Source organism: Pristiophorus japonicus, chromosome 10, assembly GCF_044704955.1.
Source record: "Pristiophorus japonicus isolate sPriJap1 chromosome 10, sPriJap1.hap1, whole genome shotgun sequence".
Taxonomy (NCBI): domain Eukaryota; kingdom Metazoa; phylum Chordata; class Chondrichthyes; family Pristiophoridae; genus Pristiophorus; species Pristiophorus japonicus.
In genome coordinates this window covers 172800630-172822499 of record NC_091986.1, presented here as the reverse complement: position 1 = coordinate 172822499, position 21870 = coordinate 172800630, and the positions used below count along the sequence as shown (strand labels likewise).

Genomic DNA, 21870 nt, shown 5'->3' with positions numbered 1-21870 from the left:
GTGCTGCATCTTTGCAGGGAATGAAGGCCCGCCTCAAGCACCGCAGCTCAGCTCGAAGGCTGCTTGCTGCCTGCCGCTGCCGTCGAGACACTGACGCCACACCCCTGCCTGAAAGGCCTGCCTGAAGCACTTTCACACAGATAGGAACATGGTTTATTTAATCTTTTCTTTGCTTATAAATTTTTATTCAGGTTGGATTTAATTGTATAATATTTGTATAAGTATAAATAAGGATTGATTGTAGAATTTAATGAGTTCCCTACGCTCCCCCCCACCCCCCCACTCTCGTTCCCGACGCCTAATTTGTAACCTGCGCCTGATTTTTAAAAGTGTAGACAAGGTTTTTTCAAGCGTACAAAAATCTTCACTTACTCCATTCTAAGTTTGTTTGAAGTACGTTTTCACTGTGGAAACTTTGAAATCAGGCGTCAGTGGCCGGACACGCCCCCTTTTGAAAAAAAAATTCTGTTCCAAAGTGAAACTGTTCTTCCTGACGAGAACTGCAGAAAACTAAATGTGGAGAATTCCGATTTTTAAGATACTCCGTTCTACACCAGTTACTCCTAAAAATCAGGAGCAAATCATGTGGAAACTTGGGGACTTAGATCCTATAGACAACTGTGTGTGATGCTATGCTCTTTACAAAGGGTAACTCTAGGAACCCAAGTTTCCACACGATAAAAAACGGGCGCCCAGCTTCGCGCCTAAAAAAAAACTCGCAATTCTGGAGCGTTCTGCAGCTCCTTGTCTGCCTGGCGCGGCGCCCAGGGGGGCGGAGCCTACACTCGCGCCGATTTTGTAAGTGGGAGGGTACTATTTAAATTAGTTTTTTTCCTGCCGGCAACGCTGCGCGTGCGCGTTGGAGCGTTCGCGCATGCTCAGTGTGAAAAAAACATTGGCACTCGGCCATTTTTGTCGTTCTTTGTAGCGGTTTAATTTTTCAACATTTTTTAACAAAAGCACGTTGCCATCAGCACATCAGCACTTGCAGCCTTCTCACTGTCTCCTTCCTCCTTCCCCCTTCCCCCTTGGGAACGAAACGGCTGTTCAATTCCCCGCCCCCCCCCCCCCCCCCGACGGGAACGTAACGGCTGTTCAATTCCCCCCCCCCCCCCCCCGACGGGAACGTAACGGCTGTTCAATTCCCCGCCCCCCCCCGCGGGAACAAACGCCTGCAGCACTTTCACACAGGTCCGAAGATGGTTTATTTAATCTTTTCTTGGCTTATAAATGTTTATTCAGGTTGGATTTATTTGTATAATATTTGTAGAAGTATAAATAAGGATTTATTGTAGAATTTAATGACTTCCCCTCCCCCCCCCTCCCCCCCACCTCGTTCTGGGCGCCTAATTTGTAACCTGCGCCTGATTTTTTAATGTGTAGAACAGGTTTTTTCAGTTCTACAAAAATCTTCACTTGCTCCATTCTAACTTAGTTTGGAGTACGTTTTCACTGTGGAAACTTTGAAATCAGGCGTCAGTGGCCGCTCACGCCCCCTTTTGAAGAAAAAATTCTGTTCCAAAGTAGAACTGTTCTACCTGACTAGAACTGCAGAAAAAAAGTGGAGAATTGCCATTTCTAAGATTGTCCGTTCTCCACCAGTTGCTCCTAAAAATCAGGCGCAAATAATGTGGAAACTTGGGCCCTAGATCACTACTTTCAAAATTTTTTACATTGAATAAATCTTTTTTTTTCAATACACTACTAACAATGTCAAAGACGAAAGATTTTTTTTTTATAAAGACAACATTTTGGGCAACGAAATTACCAGCAGCACTACATATTTATTAAAATTTGCTAGCTGCATTAATGTGTTCCTTCTGTTAAATACATTTGAGTATGTGATCAAGTAGCATTACTTGCAGTTTCCATGATTTGAAAGACTGCACACACTGAATTTTACTCCCGCAATGCAAACTTGACAAAAATTGACTTGACTGACCCACTTCCTACTAATTTTTTGGGTTATATTCTGAACATCTATAATGGGTTTCTAGGAGAGCATCAATCTGAAATCTAAGCACTCTAGTCCTCTTCAGGTACAATTCGGCTTTCAGGTTAATGAGAACAAGTACTTTAAATGAAAATGCAAGAGGATAAGTGCTGTACAAAGACATATGAACCAAGGTCAGCAGAAAATGTATTGCAAATCACCTTGCTTATTCGCAAATCAACATTAAACATACAAATCAATGATTTCAAACACCAAGTATTCAAAGTAGCTACTGAGAAGCCCAGGTAGATACTCTGATGCAATTACCTATCAAATCCCAAAACAGGACTTGCCCAACTTCTGAAAATAATGGTGAATAATCAGTCTTACCCAACCCTAAAATTGGCTTATGTCCAGAACACTGTCAGACAGTCAAGTGGCAGCAGCCAAAAAACCATGGGATACAAATTATTTTCCTACTCAATAGTGGTGTTGGCAGCATTGGTTTTGCTGGCGAGGGGGTGTTGGTCATACCAGGACATGTGGTGCAACTCAGCACATTCTGATCTGGAAATTACATTGCGATCAAGTAAACCATATTCAGAAAACCAGTCCCATCATTTTTGGCACTATTTAAGTCAACTAAATGGTTTGATTTTCAAGAAATTTGTTGCTCTTTTTCCTGGAGTGCAAACTGTTCTTCTGATCTTCATTCCAGTGAACTAACTGAGGCTTATGCTGGCTGGCATTGAAAGCTTCAAACCACATTCATCTTGCCTTTCTGTTCAATTTGGTTCAATCACATCAACCAATCTGTGGTCACAACCTGGGGTTTCCTTCTGTTCAGTTGCCCCAGCTATTTTTCTCAACTTCTGTGAATTTTCCTTCCTACTCTTCTTATGTCCTGGTGGCGCAGTTCATAGATCTTCGAGAAAAATGACATGCTTCTCTCCTCCAAATCTATTCTTATTCATCTTCAAAAAAGGACTTTCCTTCATTCTGTTCTAATGTTGTGCAGAGGATCCTCAATCTCTGGACAAATACCACCTCTGGCTTTCCTGGTAATCATCCACTTATTCTTTAGGTTACTGCTTTCAAATTTACCCTCCTCAATGCTGCCACTTGGATCTCTGATTACCTTTCATTCTCCTTGGAAATTTACTTTCAATGCTTCCACTACAGCTCAGATTGGCTCAAGTAGTGGAGCAAGTGGCCAGGAAGGTCCAAGATTTATTTCTTGATCGATGTTGGGTAAGCCAAATTCAGCTGTGTTGTCAACATGGATGAAAAACTTGCTCTGATGCCTCTGGGTTATTGGTCGGTGAGGGTGAAGAGAGAAAGAACTGAAAACTGTGCTTTCATGCATCATACAAGTCTAATCTTGCCTTTGATGACTCCACATTTATTCCCTCTTCATCGAACAACAGTTTAGCCTAAATTTCTCCAAATCTCAAATGGAACTATAACATTTCTTCTATTGCTAAAGCAGAGTCCAAGCACCGAAATTTCCTTTTTCATGCTGAGCACTTCTTCAGCATTTAACTTATCTCTTGAACAGAAAATTTCCAAATATTTTCAATTGTTCGTTTCTTAAAAAATGCTCTTCCAACACTTCTCTCGCACACTCCTGGACAGGATCCACCAAAAAAAAGATAAATTAATCTCTCCTTCACCTCCAACTTCTCCTTGTTGCACTCATTATTGCCTCTATATCATCCCCCACAATAGCTATGTACTTGCTCTTCATTCACTGAAGATGCAAAGGCACCATCCAGTCGGTTTTTTTCAAATCGCACTGAGTAGGTACAAAAGATTTTGAAAAGGAAAGAGCCAGCTTTCATGGTTCAGAAGTATGGGGATGGGGTGCGGGGGGCAATAAAAAAAATAGCAAAGTAATAAAGAGAACAGAAGGAGGAACAATTAAAGTGTAAAAGAGCCCAAAAGTTCAAATCAATTCAATTCAATTGAGCATTATGTTGTATATGCACAAAGCATGCAAAACAAAACAGGACACCTAGAAGCATCGACTATGGAGGCATATAATATATCCAACTATAGAAGATAAATGGCTAGGTGTGGACAAGAACTTAACCAGTTGAAACATCATCAGGGGAGATGGAGAGAGTGCAAAAGCTGCATGAATGCAAGGATGTTCTGGGGGTTGTATGAAGAAAGAATCCTTATGCATAGAATTAAAGAATATGGAGAGGAAAAAGTACAATTTTGGTGTGCGTTACAGGTCATCACACAATGGAGGAGAGAGAGATTTGTAGACCGGTCAGAGATATATGCAAGCACAGGGCAGTCATATTGGGCAACTGGAATAAAAGGTAATGCATGTGGTCAAAGTGGGCATCACTTGTTAAAATGCATCCAGGATTCTTTTTTGGATCACTATGTTTTTAGTCCAACAAGCAAATCAGCTTTGCTCGATTCAGCTCTTGGAAATGCAGTGAGACAAATAACCGATGAGAGTAGAAAAACAATTGGGAAATCGGGACAACATAGTTATGTTGCTTACAATCAAAGATAAGGGCATCAGACTGCAAAATGTGAAAAGTTCAGGGAGATCAGAGGGAGCTGTCCCAAGTTTGGTCGAAAAGTTAGCCAGAGGATGATGGATCAGCAACGGGAATTTTGAAATAGGAGATTGATTTAAAAAAAAATATTCATATAATAAATTAAGACAAAAAAGGTGCCTCAAACCAGAGCTTGAATAAATAAATACATTAAAACTCAACTGAAACTTAAAAGGAAGGCACATGATAAAATTGGGGCTGCCATCAATCTATCAGCTGTTATGGTAATTTGCTAGCACAAATATATAGAATTCACTTTTCCCAGAGTGAGGGTTGAACTCATGACATCGGAGTTACTCGTCCACTGTAATTCAGGGTGAATTTTCTAACTAATTCTCAGGAATGTGGGCATCATTAGCATTTATTGCCCATCCTTAGATGCCCAGAGAAGGCATGGTGGGCCACCTTCTTGAACCACTGTAGCAGTGGATACAAAAAAAGTGTCTTGCTCAGCCACTTCAGGGGGCATTTAAGACTAAACCATGTTTGTGTGGGACTGAAGTCACAAAGAAAAGCAGGTTTACTTTCCTAAAAAAGGATATTGGTGAACCAGTTGGATTTTTTAAAACAACAATTGAACAGCTTCATCGTCACTTTTTCTTATCAGTCTTTTTTCAATTTCCAGATTTTTCTCTGAATTAAACGGTGGGGTTTGAACTCTGGATTATTAGAGCATGCCTCTGGATTACTAGTCCAGTAACATAATCGGCTACACTTACCATACCCTTGTATTATAGTCAATAATAGCACGCCCATCACTACTCAGCAGATAGTAGAATTGAACACAAGGCCTTCTGGTCTGCATGGATTAGCTAGGCAGTGTGTTAGCCTACTGAACCACCGGAGCAGCAATCAAAAAGTAGTCGGCAGTAATTTGTGCATACTTCATTTTTTCCATGTTAAATCCCAACATGCAGCTACTTGCGAATCGGTGAAAGTTTTTAAATAAACGAACTCGTGCCTAGATGCAGGAGAACAAAACCCTTGAAAACTTACAGCCAGCACTCATGACAAGCCAGTTAAATTAATGACCTATATGCTTGCCAGTGACTCCTTCAAAAAAAATATGGTTATGCAAATTTTATTTTTTAAAAACATGCAATTTAAATTTCTCACTTTGCGACCAAATTCACCTCTTAATCTTGCATTTCCCCAGCAGATGCGACATTTCATTGTTGAAAGGTAACCTCCCAGACGGTGCCATTCTCAAGCTGGCCAGTAGGAGGGGCACAGATTGGACATAACTTGCTTTTATTTACCGTCTTTATTCTAGCAGCTTCCCAACAGCAAAAAGGTAACAAACTCACCAAATGGCAACACAAGATCAACAGCACAATGTACACCGAAATGCTACATTATACCATATTCTATTTTCTAATCACATCCAAGTAAACTGCATGCTTATGCACAAGGTGGCGCTGGTTAAAATTGAAGAATTGTATCGCCTACTTGTATGACAAACACCTCTGCCCCCAGATATTCTCTTAGATTTGCATTTCAGGGCAAGCAAACAGCCTTTTTCAGTTCACCATGAGGTGCACACTCAAGTGGAGATCAAATTTTCCACCTCACACATCATCCACTTCGTGCCGCCCACAGCTGATTTAACATGAGCACTGCTTATGCTGATGATTTACAATTTCTATTCTGCACCCTGAATAGATATTAATCAACTGTCCCTGCATGTTGCACCCCCACTCATCCATTTATTTTACCATCGAATCATTTTGTTTTCATGAACCCAAGGGCATCCATGGTGGAAGATGAAACACTTGCTCAATGTTAGTATCCTGCAGTCTTGAGTCAGACATCATCCAGCAAAATGCAGAGCTAAACAAGATCAACTCTGCTCCTGGATTAGCTCTGACCCAAAAGAAAAGCCAAAACTGCATAGTTACCAGTTCCCATGGGTTAAAAAACAATGTCCCAGGTTCGATGGAGTCTACCCTAGATAAGTAATCTGGTTTGGTGCACCAATAAGGACAATAAAATGGCGAGAAAACCACAGTTGGAGGATTGAATGGTGTATTGGGTTGGACACTGCAGTGAACTTTGTACTGGAGGTGAAATTCCATCCAGCCCAAGGGGATGTGGAAGCTTCTTCCATCTGGCTGTACGGGTCCAACGTTACAGCAGATTTGAGCAGCGTCAATCAGGATTTTTACTCATGGACCCAAAATATGGCATAAATGTGTAACTTCAAATAATCCACAGAAGACTAAGCTAGCCAAATAATTGATGAGTTTTCATCTTTTCTTGCTGCAAGCTAGTTTTGCATTTAAGGTGATATGTGGCACAATGAAGTTGGAACTTGCTTAACTATACTAAATGCAAGCCCCTATACTTACAGATGCGTATATCAGGGTTAGATAATACTTTATTTTCACTGATAAATACAAATACAATAAACTTGGGTACATGTGCAGCGCCTAAAATCCAGAACCCTCAGGACCGAGGCCAATCCGGGCTTTCGATTTGTTTAACGTCACAAATCCAGAAACACCCGAGCCCAGGTTCGGGTATTTCTGGATTTCAGAATGTCAGAAAGGTGGGTGGAGGGATTCCCGCTGACGAGTTGTTCAGGCCGTCGGCCCCCAGCGAGGATGTCGGGCGGGCCGGATCACCGAGGGTGTCGGGCGAGGCCCCACCAGGAAGGTCATTGGGTGGGCCGGCGAGGAGGCCCCGAGGTAAGGGCAGTGGCAGTGAGGAGAGTGAGGCGAGGAGAGTGGCGGCGGCGAAGCAAGACGCGAGGCCCGAGGTCGGGCGGCGGCGAAGCAAGGCGCGAGGCCCGAGGTCGGGCAGCGGCGAGGCCCTCCCCAAGGTAGTCAGGTCTGGATTCCGGAACTCCGGATCCTAGACGCTGCACCGGCATTACTTTTTTGGTTCTCCTCATTGTCCAAAAACAAGGCCACATCTATACTTCCACCCATTTTACAGGTCTTGATCAGATCACAATCACTTCGATTAAATCATCAAGTCATACTACTTCCTTGCGACAATACTTTGGCATCTACACACACAATCGCAAGGAGGTAAAACAGATCAGGTCAGCCGGAAGTCCAACACATGTGCATATAAATGTCTTTGAAAGAGAAAGAGAGAGAAAGAGAGAGAGAGAGAGAGAGAGAGAGAGAGAGAGAGAGAGAGAGAGAGAGAGAGAGAGAGAGACTTGAATGTAGATAGCTAGATAGATAGATAGCTTGATAGCTAGATAAAGTATTAAAAACTGCTTTACAGTTTAAACTCATTACATTTCATGCATGTTTTACTTGCAAGCACAAACTTACTTTATTACTTGGAAAAGTGTTCTGTATAACTGAGTGAAGATATCATTACTGTCCTCCAGTTCAAAGCAGATGTTATACGACTTTACCCAGGCAATGTTCTATCATGAAACAAAGAAAATCTTGATCATTCGTCCAACGGCTGAAATAATTGAATTTAAGATGGCTGCAGGACTAAGAATATTTTATTAAAAAAAACAATGTCAGTCTCATGCACTCTCAGGTCAGACATCATACAGCAAGATGCAGAGTGAAAGAAGATCAACTCCGCTCCTCGATTAGCCCCGATCCCAAAATAAAACCCGATACTGGACAATTACCAGCTCACATGCAGTAAAAAACAATGTCCCAGGTTCGACATGGCAAGTTCCCAGATATGATGATGTCATCAAAAAGAGGTGCCAAAAAGGTAACTGGGTATTTCTCCTCAGCTGAGGAAGGAAAAGTAGCAATTGACTCAGGAGGTATTTGAGCACCATCAAGATGTGAATCAAGAGCAATATTTCAAAGATCATAGCAGATCATCTCGTAATTAATAGGCGAATGTTGTAGAGACCGATTAAGAAAAAGGTTGAAGGCAAAAGTACAGAGGAAATTGCCATACTAAGCACAAAGATTATTTCCCCAATCTCTCATTTCAAATATGAAAGAGAAAACATGCTGGAAAAACAAGTTTTTGCGTTTCTTAAGAATGAAACTGACGTGTTAGATGTGGATTCAGGTCGGAAGCATTTAGCCCATTCCAGAAGTTTGTGTGCGCACTGGTGGGGTCTCATTTTTTTTTTTAAATATATAAATTTCAAAGACTACAGGTCTAAGAGCTGGAGAGAGCAACACTGTAAAAGGCAGCATGGTCATTTTTTTTTTTTAAAACTGAAATTCTGCTGAAGGGATTTTCTACCAACAATGGTAGCGTTTTCAACAAAGTTCACCAAAGTCCTCCAGCAGGGGGGGGGGGGGGGGGGGGGGGGGGGGGGGGAGAAAAGAGAGCAGGAAGCAGCCAAGATGATTTAATGGTAATTTCAGGGCTGGAAAGCTAGTTAAAAACCATTGAGTTTTGTCAGTTTAATATATTTTTTTTTTAAATGTCATAACATGGTTTTATTTTCTCTGAAGTAAAAACCAGATTGATTGCTGGTCAAGAGTTGCTTACCTTTCTACAGCCATATTTAAAGCTGCATTGGCAGAGTCAGACATTTTAAATAGGAAGGGATTTGGTGACGGAGTCAGTATACAACTAGCCCTACAAGAAAAGATGCAATACTGGACTTGGTTTTGGGTAACGGAGCAAGTCAGTAATATGAAGGAGAAAAATGCGGGTTGAGTAATTGTAACAGATATAGCTTTAAAGAGAAAAGAAAAACATAAAATCAAACAAAGTTGATTGATTTGAGTAAAGCAAATGTACAAAAGGATTAAAGAGGATGTTCCCTGCATAAATTGGAAACAAAGAAAAAGTTTACTGATAGAGCAGTGAAGCAACAGGAGAACAGGTGTAAATAGGCACAGCATAGTCGAGCAAAGGGGCAAAAGGAATTGTGTCTAAGGTTACCGTCCCATGGGTGAATCATCAAATTAAACTGAAAATAATGGTCAAAGAAAAAGCATACAAGGCAGCTCAAAGCTACCAACCCAAATGAGAGTTCTGAGAAATACCATAGTTTGCAAATAGAAACAAAGAAAAAAAAGAGCACAAAGCACTAAAAGGGATGATGAGAAAAAACTTGCATCCAATGTAAAAGGGAAAAAGCAAATAACTGTCAACACATTAGGGAAAAAAGAATTATATGCGAGTTGGAATCATTCAAAAGTGAGCATGCCGAGATCATCATGGTAGCCAAGCAAATAGAAAAGCTGCTCAATAGATAAGATAGTTTGTTGCAGTATTTACAGAGGCAAGAAAGGTGTTTCCCCAAGGCTATGGTCAAGGAAGCAGATGTGTACGCAAAAGATATACGGAATCTTTTCTTATGGTGCTGAGCCCAGTGAAAATTGGAGTCAACGTACATTTGTGAAGGTACAGAGTCAAGTGCTTTTTTGGGGGGGGGCGCAATGAGAGGGGGCAGGCACAGAGGGCCGTTAAATTATCAAATGTTATTTTGAGGCTTATATCTAGAGGGAATGAATACAAAAGCAAAGGAGATCATCAAAAGCCTGTATAAAACAATTGTTACGCCACTTCTGGAACAGTGCCCGGGCTCCTCCTGACAAGATGAAAAATAAAATAGCCCTGGGGAAAGTGTACTGCAGATTACCAGGTGACATCATGGATCTGTTCTACAAGAAAAGGCTGGAGCAACGACATGCTCTCAAACCCAGCGTGCATTTTGTGCAAACCCAGTGATTATTTGGTGGTTGTGATGAGTCATCATGTCGTTCGATAAATTAGGAACTGTTGAATCCTTAAAGCGTACTGTACCACTCACCTCAAGTAAGTAGAAATATCTGTTAAACTGTGCGCTTTTTGTGTCTTCTAATCCCTTAAGCTGTCTTGTTATGAACATAAAAATATCCTGAACAAAATATAATTGAAGGTTTATTAGTATTTTATATGCTTCCAACAATTTGAGAAACAAAGACTTCAGATTCAGGAATGCAAGATAGTATTCCAATAGTTGAGAAACAAAATGGACACGTAGAAAAAACAAACTTAATAACTATTTCAAAAAAGCAAATTAAAAATTCCAAAGAGATTAAAGGCTACCTTAAGTTTATCTGGTGATGTGTAGGGCGCCTCTGGGGCATAGATTCTAAAAATATCAGCCAGGCAGCAGGCAACCAGCAGTCGCACATCCTTGTCAGGATGTTTAAGGAAAAAATCCGAAGCAAGATGCAATGCCAGATTGAGATACAACTCCTTCTCATCCTCTGAATCTTGGTCCATGTCCATGAAGGTTTTTACCACCATCTAAATAGACAAAATTAGATATAGTTACACAAAAGTCTAGTTTCAACATCTTAGTGAACACAACACAAGTGCAGCAATGACATGCTGTAAAATCATGAGCTGCATTTCAAAGCAAATTTTTGAATTAAATTCCTGCTTTACGAGCTGATGCATGGCCTGCTGTTATATCCCAAAAATATAATTAAAGTTAGTCATGCCTGCAGCGCATAACGAGCTAGTTAGCAAAGCAAAGAGAATAGTGGCCCAAGCAGCTTCTGCAGATTCTTCTGCGTTGTAGCAAAGTTGTTTGCTCGACCAGGCACATGCAAGTCAATACTGGGAACTCAGGATTTGAGTAGAGAGGAGCGACAGGTTGAAATCCATACTCAAAAATTCTGACACTGACTGTTGGGGTTCCAATACACTTCTCCATTTTCCAATTCGCACAGAAATTCTTATGCGCTGTATTAAATCAGTATTATTTAAAATATTCAGTTTACAGCGACCTCTCGGAGTGAACACAAAGTGACATCTTACATCCTAATCATCCTTTGCCTGCAGAGTTATCTTCCAAGAATTAAACAGCCAAGCAACAGTTCAAAAAATGCTAAGTTTTAGAAGGCTCAGCTCATAATGTGTCTGTATTTTCAGTCTTTATATTTGTCCACCCATTTTCACCCGTATAACCTAGCTCCATGAATACAACAGCGCATACAAATTTAAAGTCTTGGGGCACATGGCAGAAGTGAGTGTAAAAAAAAGCTAGCAGCCTCCAATATGAAAAGCAGCAATCCTAGTTTATTAATTACCCTACTGAAATAGCTTTCACCAGTGATCTCTACTATGGAAGCATAATTAGCCAAAGCAAAATTGTTGAATATTGTAAACGAATGGTCAAGCATGCTCTCTCCACCTGATGTAACCAATGGTGGGAGCCAAATGGTGCAAGGACTGCTGACCTGGTGTTGGTTGATCCCAATGTTGGCTTTGGTTTATCTGGATGCTGCTCTGCAGCAACATGACAGCACTTGAACCAGCCCTCAAAAGACCCTTGACTGGGCTAACAGTCTGTATATGCTGTTTTTTTTGTAAAAGAAGACATTGATGAAAAAGTCCTGAGAGCGTAATAATGGTTTTTGTAGGTCAAGGAATCTTTTAAATGCCATTTGAAAAGCAACTTAGCCATTGCTTTGAATGTAAAAAGAGTTTAGACTAGATGTTTTAGGACCTCCAAGACATTTCCTTAAGCTCATTGTGTCAAAGGTACAAACACTGACTTGGCTTCAATCTATGCCCTAAATTAGAGCTTCGCAGACTATGTTGAAATTGGTAATCCAGAATGTTTTTCAAATCAAATAGGCCAAAATGCTTGTACATAATAAGCAATACTTAAGTCTATAAAGAAAATTCTAGTGTGGGAATCCTGTTACAGGAACCAATCTAAACTGCTTTCTATACACTATCTAACCCAAACCTCTATGCCTCCACAATCTGTTGAATCAGGAAACAATGCAGTTCCTTTTTGAATTACAGCACAGAGTTAGCACTAGATGGCAGTCTATCCTACAAGTCACAGCCAAGTGTAAAGTAGTTATTCCCCAAGTTCAACTTGCTAATTCTTTAGCATACAGTCACATCCTCAGTTTCTCCTATCCTGGTTTAAACAAAATACCTCACGACATGTACACTATTGGTTTCCCTTATTAACTTTCTCTCGCGATCAACCTTCCCCAGCCCCATCCCCTTTAAAAAAAAAGCTTTCCTTCCAAATGAGGAAGAATTTAGTTTCTTTAGCATGGAATTATTGTTGTTGATCTTCCCGGAACCCTTTCCATTACAGCATGATCATTCAGAAATATGACCACAGCTGTACACCATACACTGTACATCACCACAAGTAATGCATTAGCACCACTTTCAGTGCACTTGCGTACCTTAACATAAAATGTCATTGGCAGATGTAAAAATAAAACTTCAGCTGACTAGAGCAGTACTAGAGTGGATTTATTGTTATTCTTTTTCATGTAGTATTGTAGTCGATGAAACCCAATTCCAAATTTGTACCAATTACTTATTTCAGTATACAATTTCCATGCTTTTAAAAAAAAGATCTTGAGATTGAGAAACTGTTAGAATAAGGGACGTCTTATATATGCTACTAAAGATTAAAAACTGAAATAAATTCAGTTTTGGTGCCATGAAGGAACAGGAGAACTTCCCTTCATCTCCAGCTCTAAAATGTTGATTAATCATTTGAATACAGTCCATCCTTTACAGACTTGAATGATGGGCACATTTCCACTTTTGCTTAAAGCTTAAATACATTACCAGAACAGCCATGAAGATGTTTGCTTAACATAAAATTTAAAAAGTTTGTTCAACTTCCTCATAAGTAAAAGAAGGAAAGAACAAACTTTAATATATATGCCCTTTCTTGAGCTTAGCACGTCCCTAACCCATTCACAGCCAGTGAATTACTTTGGATGTCGAATCGCTGTTGTAATGTAGGGAAACAAACTGACATTATGCCCCTTAAGGCTGTTCCACCACTCAATGAGATGGCTGATCAATTCCACTTTGTTCCATATCCCTCAATAACAAAAATCTATCGGTCTTGGTCCTGAAAATTTCAATTGACCAAATCCATGTACTACAGTCTGATACTTAACTAAAAGTTACCACTCACTGATGCGTCTTGTATTTTACAAAAAGTCACACTACATTCAAATACAAGGCAATGTGGCATTCTGCAGACAACGACTTGCATTTAATCTCTATATATGTAAACTACTCAATCTTGTATCATTTCTACAGAATTAGTGAACTGCGAGTGCTGTAAGTGCCATGATTTCCATTTGTTCCAACAGAACTAAACACAATTTACAACAAACCTTTAGCCTTCGAACCATTTCCTCCTTTGATATTTTGTCGGAGATTTCTTTTACCCCAGGAGGGTATGTAATTTTTCCATCATTGACCTTAGGCTTTGTGTGAGCCATGGTTAGAGTTCACGTTTCGTCCTTTAAAAAGAAACAGAGAACAAAGTTAGTAAATGTAGAATTTTAAAAAATCTAATTATTTTGTCCTCAGCACGGTGAAGGCTGTTAGTGCTAGTGTATAGATCTAAGCATGGGCCTTACGCAAAACATCCGTAAGACAAAGGTTCTCCACCAGCCTGTCTTCACCGCAAAGCACTCCCCCACCCGCGCCACCCGCGCCCCCCACCTCTCCGCCAGTCATCAAGATCCACGGCACGGCCCTGGACAATGTGGACCACTTCCCATATCTCGGGAGCCTCCCATCAACAAGAGCAGGCATCGATGATGAGATCCAACACCGCTTCCAGTGTGCCAGTGCAGCCTTCGGCCACCTGAGGAAAAGAGTGTTTGAAGACTAGGCCCTCAAAACTGCCACCAAGCTCATGTGAACAGGGCTGTAGTAACACCTGCCCTCCTGTATGGCTCAGAGACATGGACCACGTGCAGCAGACACCTCAAGTTGCTGGAGAAATAACACCAACGATGTCTCCACAAGATCCGACAAATCCCCTGGGAGGACGGCGCATCAACATCAGCGTCCTCGTCCAGGCTAACATCCCCGGCATTGAAGCACTGACCACACTCTATCAGCTCCGCTGGACAGGCCACATAGTCAGCATGCCATACACGAGACTCCCAAAGCAAGTGCTCTACTTGGAGCTCCTTCACCGCAAACAAGCCAAAGGTGGGCAGCAGAAATGCTACAAGAATACCCTCAAAGCCTCCCTGATAAAGTGAGACATCCCCACTGACACCTGGGAGTCCCTGGTCCAAGACTGCCTTCAGTGGAGGAAGTGCATCCGAAAGGGCGCTGAGCACCTAGAGTCTCAACGCTGAGTGTATGCAGAAATCAAGCGCAGGCAGCAGAAAGAGTGTGCAGCAAACCAGTCCCACCCACCCCTTCCCTCAACAACTATCTGTCCCACCTGTGACAGAGTCTCTGGCTCTCATATTGGACTGTTCAGCCACCAAAGAACTCACTTCAGGAGTGGAAGCAAGTCTTCCTCGATTCCGTGGGACTACCGATGATGATGGAGGATCTCTTCCTCTTTCAGATACAAGGTACTCACTATCAGCACTAAGTACTCACATATCAAGTATAGCTCAGCCAAGTGTAAAGTAAAACTCCCTCTCCTCTGCCCCAGCACGATGACAGCAATCTGATTTTTCCCATTTCCAACACCAGTGATACGGTGTGAATGAGGTTGCCAAATTCTAGTCCAACCACTACGACTAGGATTTGGTGCCCTTAACATAGAAAAACATCCCAAAGAACGTCACATAAAATTACTGACAGTTTTTAGGCTGTCGGCCCATGCCCGGCAGCAATTGAACGGAGACTGCACATACCAATTTTACATAGGACACTTCTTGCCAGCAAACAGGGCACTTTTATCCCATCAGTCTGGACTTGACTATTCCAATGCATTCCTGGCTGGCCTCCCACATTCTACCCGACATAAACTTGGTCATCCAAAACTTGGCTGCCCGTGAGAGAGTCCAGTTCATTCCTCTCCCCAGTGATCGCTGACCTACATTGGCTCCCAGTTAAGCAACGCATCGACTTAAAAATTCTCATCCTGGTTTTCAAATCCCTCCAAGGCCTTGCCCCTCCCCATCTCTAAATTACTCCAGCCCCACAACACCCGCCCCGAGATAACTGCGTTCCAAGAATTCTGGCCTCCAGTATCCCAGATTTTAATTGCTCAACTATTGGTGGCCGTGCTCTCAGCTACCAGGGATCCAAGCTCTGGAATTCCCTCCTTAAACCTCTCCACTTTCCTTTAAAATGCTCCTGAAATCCTAACTTTGACCAAGCTTTTGGTCATGTGCCCTAATTTCTCCTTACATGGCTTAGTGTCAAATTTTGTTTTGTAACACTCGAAGCTCCTTGGGACATTTTACGACATAAATACAAGTTGTTGTTGTTGGACTGAATTTGAACTCACTTGCAAGAAGTTGATCCAGTGTGTTTAATCCAGCATGAAATCATCATGCAAATCTCTCATTCTTGCAAGGGCAAACTCAACTGCTGTAGCCTAAACAGCACTAGTTAACAGACCATCCATTTGCACCCTCTCCTTATTGAAGGATACCGAATACAGATTCCCTAACACAACCATCATTCGACACAAACCCAATTGCTGCAGGTGTGAAAAGTTCAACGATTATAAACAATTTATCTAAAGGACACCACAACTTCTCCCCTCCCCAACTCGAACAAAAGGCAGAGATGCACGAACATAGGGTGCTGGAAAGCCATCTGCTCTCCAGTACCTCTCAACACAACTACATGTAGCTTATTCAACCAAGGAGGGTATTACAGCCAAGCTCAAACCGGACATCACTAATTATCCACATGAGCATATTCTTGAGCAGGAGTCACCAGATAACAATGAACAAATTTTCTTCTCTATCCCAGGTCACGGAGGCCAATCCACTACTTCTCGAACTGAGATAGGCAAACTCAGGTCAGACTAGGAATTGAAGAGATGACCTTCCTCATTGCTTTGCTTCAGTGCTACACCACAAGGGGATTTAGCATTAGTCATTGAGTGAACCTTCCAATACCACAAAACAATTAACCTTTAAATGTCTGTGTTTATTGTATTATGCCTGAACCTATAGAATAAATTTGTATAATTTAATACTGACTGCTGCAATTAATGAGGCAAAGTAAAGATCTAGAACTGAACTTTGAGTCGACGTCCTCATAACTTCAGGCACAACAGTTGTACGACATTTCTACTTCTCCTCCACCCCCCCACCCACACTGAAGTAACCAGTTGAGACTGACTGATAATTCGGGATGGAGAAAAGGGACTCACACCATGTATACATGTAAACCAACATCTATTTCATAAAAAAAAAGATATATAAAAATTAAAAGGCCAACAGTACTCATTCTAGTTTTGAGAAGATGAGAAAAGTTATCTATTCTCAAATATTGAAATATCCATGTCTGGTTATAATGTATCAGTTGATTTCTCCCAATTACATGAATTGCTTTAGCACAATATTTAGACACTTGGACATTGGGCATGCATACAAGCGATTGAAATATGTGCAATTGCTCCTGGTCAACCATGTAAATAAATTACATTTGGCAGGCTTCAGAGTCGTTATACTGCGCTGTACTTGCATCTATGCAATAGCTAAGCTAGGTGAAGATGTAATGAATGTGTGACATTTCTTTCCCCTCCCCCAAACATGCACTGCTCATTCCTATTTTCAAAAGACGCTCCTGAATGGAAAAAGCAGGGAAATGGAGTACCAACACAAAATTCAACAGCAATCCATTGAATTCTTGACCTCAGCCAATGCATCGGGAAGTGGGTGGCTCTCGACAGTCAGCTGAAAAAACACTGGTGGCAATCGGATAATCTAGCTGCCCTCCCCACCCAGCAAGAGCCGCACAATCCAGAAAGAAACTGAAAAAGATGGGGAAACACACAAAGATAGAGAGAGAGACTGATTTGGCACTTTTAATTCTTAATTTCTTAGAGTACCCAAAAGTTGCACTATACATACTTTGGTGCACAGTAATAGAACACATTTGAATTCCAAAAATAAATTCCTGGGGGGTATGTGTGCACAAATCGTTGAAGATGGCAGGGCAGGTTGAGAAAGCATACAGGGTACTGGGCTTAATAAATATAGGTAGAGAGTACAAAAGCAAGGAAGTTATGCCAAACCATTATAAAACACTGGTGCAGCCTCAACTGGAGTATCGCACCCAATTCTGGGCACCACACTTTAGTAATGATGTGAAAGCCTTCGAGAGGGTGCAGAAAAGATTTATGAGAATGATTCCGGGGATGAGGGACTTCAGTTACGCAGATGGACTGGAGAAGCTGGGATTGTTCTCCTCAGAGCTGAGAAGGTGGAGAGGAGATTTGATAGTTGTTCAAAGTCAGGAGAGGTCTGGACAGAGTAGAAACTGTTCCCATTGGAGAAGGGTCATGAACCAGAGGACACAGATTTAAGGTGAATGGTTCTTTTGCCAAAGGCGACACGAGCAAGAGTTTTTTTTAATATAACCGCAGCGAGTGGTTAGGATCTGGAATGCATTGCCTGAAAAGGGTGGATGCAGACTCAATCGCAGCTTTCAAAAAAAGGAACTTGGATAAGTAGCTGAAGGAAAAAAATTTGCAGGGCTACAGGGAAAGGATGGGGGGAGTGGGACTAGCTGAAGTCTTGGAGAGCTGGCATCGGCTCGACGGGCTCCTTCTGTGCTGGAACCATTCTATGATTCTAACTATCAGCATCGTCCTCTAGTCCCTTCTCCCTCACATGTTTATCCAGCTTCCCCTTATACTATAGTGTCAGCTGTGGCTCAGTGGGTAGCACACTTGTCTTTTGAGTCAGAAGGTTCTGGGTTGAAGTCCCACTCCAGGGACTTGAGCACATAAATCTAGGCTGAAACTCCAGTGCAGTGCAGAGGGAGTGCTGCTCTGTCGGAGGTGCCATCTTTCAGGTGAGGCCTCGTTTGCTCTCTCAGGTGAACATAAAAGATCCCATGGCACTCTTTCGAAGAAGAGTAGGGGAGTTATCCCCAGTGTCCTGGCCAATATTTATCCCTCAGTCAACATAACAAAAACAGATTATCTGGTCATTATCACATTGCTGTTTGTGGGAGCTTGCCGTGTACAAACTGGCTGCCAAGTTTCCTACATTACAACAGTACTTCATTGGCTGTAAAGTGCTTTCAGATGTCCGGTGGTCGTGAAAGGCACGATAAAAATGCAAGTCTGTCTTTCTATCTATCTATACTGTTCTACTCAACTACTCCCTGTGGTAGCGAAGTCCACATTCTCACCACTCGGTCGACAAAAAGTTTTTTCCGAATTGCCTATTTGATTTCTTAGTGATTATTGATGGCCTCTTTGCTCTTCCTCACAAGTGAAAACACACACACTGTCTACTCTATCAAAATCTTTCATAATTTTGAAGACCTCTATTCAGTCACTCCTCAGCCCTCTCTTTTCAGGAGACAAGAGACCCAGCCTCTTCATCTGTTCTATGCCTCAGTCAGTGATATCCTTGTAAATCTTTTTACAACATGGCAACCAGAAATGCACACAGTACTCCAAATGTGGTCTAACCACAGTTCGATACAAGTTTAGCATAACTTCTCTACTTTTCAAATCTATCCCGCAAAAAATAAGCTCTAATGCTTGGCTTGCTTTTGTTATGGCCTTATTGACTCGTGTTGCAACTTTGTGATTTGTACTCCCAGATCACTTTGCTCCTCTATCGCATTTCGATTCTTATTTTCCAAGTAATGTGACCCCTTATTTTTCTCACCAAAATGTACTCTCACACTTTTGCAAGTTGAAAGTCATTTGCCAATTTTACGCTCATTCTGTAAGTTTATTAAATGTTGCCTTGTAATTTGTTGCAGTCCTCCTCAGTCTTGACTCGCCCTCCCAATTTGGTGTCGTCTGCAAATTTAGAAATTGTGTTCACGATTCCAAAGTCTAAATCGTTGCTATAATGTGTGAACAACAGTGGTTCCAGCACTGATCCTTGTGGGACCCCACTTCACACCTTCTGCTCCAAGGGGAATAGATAGGCGTTTCTGCGACCGCAACCAAGACTCCAGGATGGTATGTTGTCTCCCTGGTGCAGGGGTCAAGGATGTCTCGGAGCGCGTGCAAGACATTCTGAAAAGGGAGGGTGAACAGCCAGTTGTCATGGTACACATTGGTACCAACGATATAGGTAAAAAAAGGGATGAGGTCCTACAAGACGAAATTAAGCAGCTAGGAGCTAAATTGAAGAGTAGGACCTCAAAAGTAGTAATCTTGGGATTGCTACCAGTGTCACGAGCTAGTCAGAGTAGAAATCGCAGGATAGCTCAGATGAATACGTGGTTTGAGCAGTGGTGCAGCAGGGAGGGATTCAAATTCCTGGGGCATTGGAACCAGTTCTGGGGGAAGTGGGACCAGTACAAACCGGACGGTCTGCACCTCGGCAGGACCGGAACCAATGTCCTAGGGTGAGTGTTTGCCAGTGCTGTTGGGGAGGAGTTAAACTAATATGGCAGGGGGATGGGAACCAATGCAGGAAGACAGAGGGAAACAAAATGGAGACAGAAGCAAATGACAGAAAGGAGATGAGTGAAAGTGGAGAGCAGAGAAACCCAAGGCAAAAAACAAAAAGGGCCACTGTACAGCAAAATTCTAAAGGGTCAAAGTGTAATAAAAAGGCAAGCCTGAAAGCTCGGTGCTTCAATGCGAGGAGTATTCGGAACCCAGGAGAGGGCTCTGAACTAGTTAGAGTGGGTGAGAGCTCAGATGAACAGGACACCAAGAAAGAATGCAAAAGGCAGGAGGCAACAGAGCAGAGTAGCACTGGGGTAAGTGTAAACCACAAGGTGATAGGAAGGGACAATATGTATGAATATAAAGGGGCTGCAGGAGGGGTCAAAACTAAAAATCATGGTTTAAAAGCTCGTATTTAAACACTCTACCTAAAGGCATGCAGCATTCGAAATAAAGTAAATAAGTTGACGGCACAAATCATTACAAATGGGTATGAGTTGGTGGCCATTACAGAAACGTGGTTGCAGGGTGGCCAAGACTGGGAATTAAACATACAGGGGTATCTGACAATTCGGAAGGATAGACAAGAAGGGAAAGGAGGTGGGGTAGCTCTGTTAATAAAGGATGATATCAGGGCAGTTGTGAGAGATGATATTGGCTCTAATGAACAAAATGTTGAATCATTGTGGGTGGAGATTAGAGATAGTAAGGGGAAAAAGTCACTGGTGGGCGTAGTTTATAGGCCCCCAAATAATAACTTCATGGTGGGGCGGGCAATAATCAAGGGAATAATGGAGGCATGTGAAAAAGGAATGGCAGTAATCTTGGGGGATTTTAACCTACATATCGATTGGTCAAATCAAATCGCACGGGGTAGCCTGGAGGAGGAATTCATAGAATGCATACAGGATTGTTTCTCAGATCAGTATGTTACAGAACCTACAAGGGAGCAAGCTATCTTAGATCTGGTCCTGTGTAATGAGACAGGAATAATAAACGATCTCCGAGTAAAAGATCCTCTCGGAGTGAGTGATCACAGTATGGTTGAATTTGTAATACAGATTGAGGGTGAGGAAGTAGTGTCTCGAACGAGCGTACTATGCTTAAACAAAGGGGACTACAGTGGGATGAGGGCAGAGTTGGCTAAAGTAGACTGGAAACACAGACTAAACGGTGGCACAATTGAGGAACAGTGGAGGACTTTTATGGAGCTTTCATAGTGCGCAACAAAAATATATTCCAGTGAAAAAGAAGGGCGGTAAGAGAAGGGATAACCAGCCGTGGATAACCAAGGAAATAAAGGAGAGTATCAAATTAAAAACCAATGCGTATAAGGTGGCCAAGGTTAGTGGGAAACTAGAAGATTGGGAACATTTTAAACGACAGCAAAGAATGACTAAGAAAGCAATAAAGAAAGGAAAGATAGATTACGAAAGTAAACTTGCGCAAAACATAAAAACAGATAGTAAAAGCTTTTACCGATATATAAAACGGAAAAGAGTGACTAAAGTAAATGTTGGTCTCTTCGAAGATGAGAAGGGGGATTTAATAATGGGAAATGTGGAAATGGCTGAGACCTGAAACAATTATTTTGCTTCGGTCTTCACAGTGGAAGACACAAAAACCATGCCAAAAATTGCTGGTCACGGGAATGTGGGCAGGGAGGACCTTGAGATAATCACCATCACTCGGGGGGTAGTGCTGGACAGGCTAATGGGACTCAAGGTAAACAAGTCCCCTGGTCCTGATGAAATGCATCCCAGGGTATTAAAAGAGATGGCGGAAGTTATAGCAGATGCATTCATTATAATCTACCAAAATTCTCTGGACTCTGGGGAGGTTCCAGCGGATTGGAAAGCAGCGAATGTAACGCCTCTGTTTAAAAAAAGGGGGCAGACAAAAGGCAGGTTAGGTTAACATCTGTCATGGGGAAACGCTTGAAACTATTAAGGAAGAAATAGCAGGACCTCTAGATAGGAATAGTACAATCAAGCAGACGCAGCATGGATTCATAAAGGGGGAATCATGTTTAACTAATTTACTAGAATTCTTTGAGGATATAACGAGCATGGTGGATAGAGGTGTACCGATGGATGTGGTGT

General features: G+C 41.9%; 1 protein-coding gene and 1 long non-coding RNA gene across 5 annotated transcripts in view; one reads left to right on the top strand and one right to left on the bottom strand.

Moving 5' to 3' along the window:
* Positions 1-16205, top strand: part of LOC139275200 (uncharacterized) — a 74224-nt gene extending 58019 nt beyond the window's left edge. Inside the window, exon 3 of the long non-coding RNA XR_011595693.1 lies at positions 16144-16205. This is a non-coding gene — a long non-coding RNA (uncharacterized lncRNA). The remainder of the gene's footprint in view (positions 1-16143) is intronic.
* LOC139275199 (sister chromatid cohesion protein PDS5 homolog B) overlaps positions 1-21870 on the bottom strand; it is a 297515-nt gene that overhangs the window by 224916 nt on the left and 50729 nt on the right. For all 4 annotated transcript variants that reach the window (XM_070892340.1, XM_070892337.1, XM_070892338.1 and 1 more), the window contains exons 2-5: positions 13575-13703; positions 10501-10704; positions 10223-10309; positions 7800-7897 (exon numbers count right to left, since the gene is read on the bottom strand). In XM_070892340.1, the coding sequence (XP_070748441.1) occupies positions 7800-7897; positions 10223-10309; positions 10501-10704; positions 13575-13682 (497 nt within the window). In that variant the 5' untranslated portion in view covers positions 13683-13703. The remainder of the gene's footprint in view (positions 1-7799; positions 7898-10222; positions 10310-10500; positions 10705-13574; positions 13704-21870) is intronic.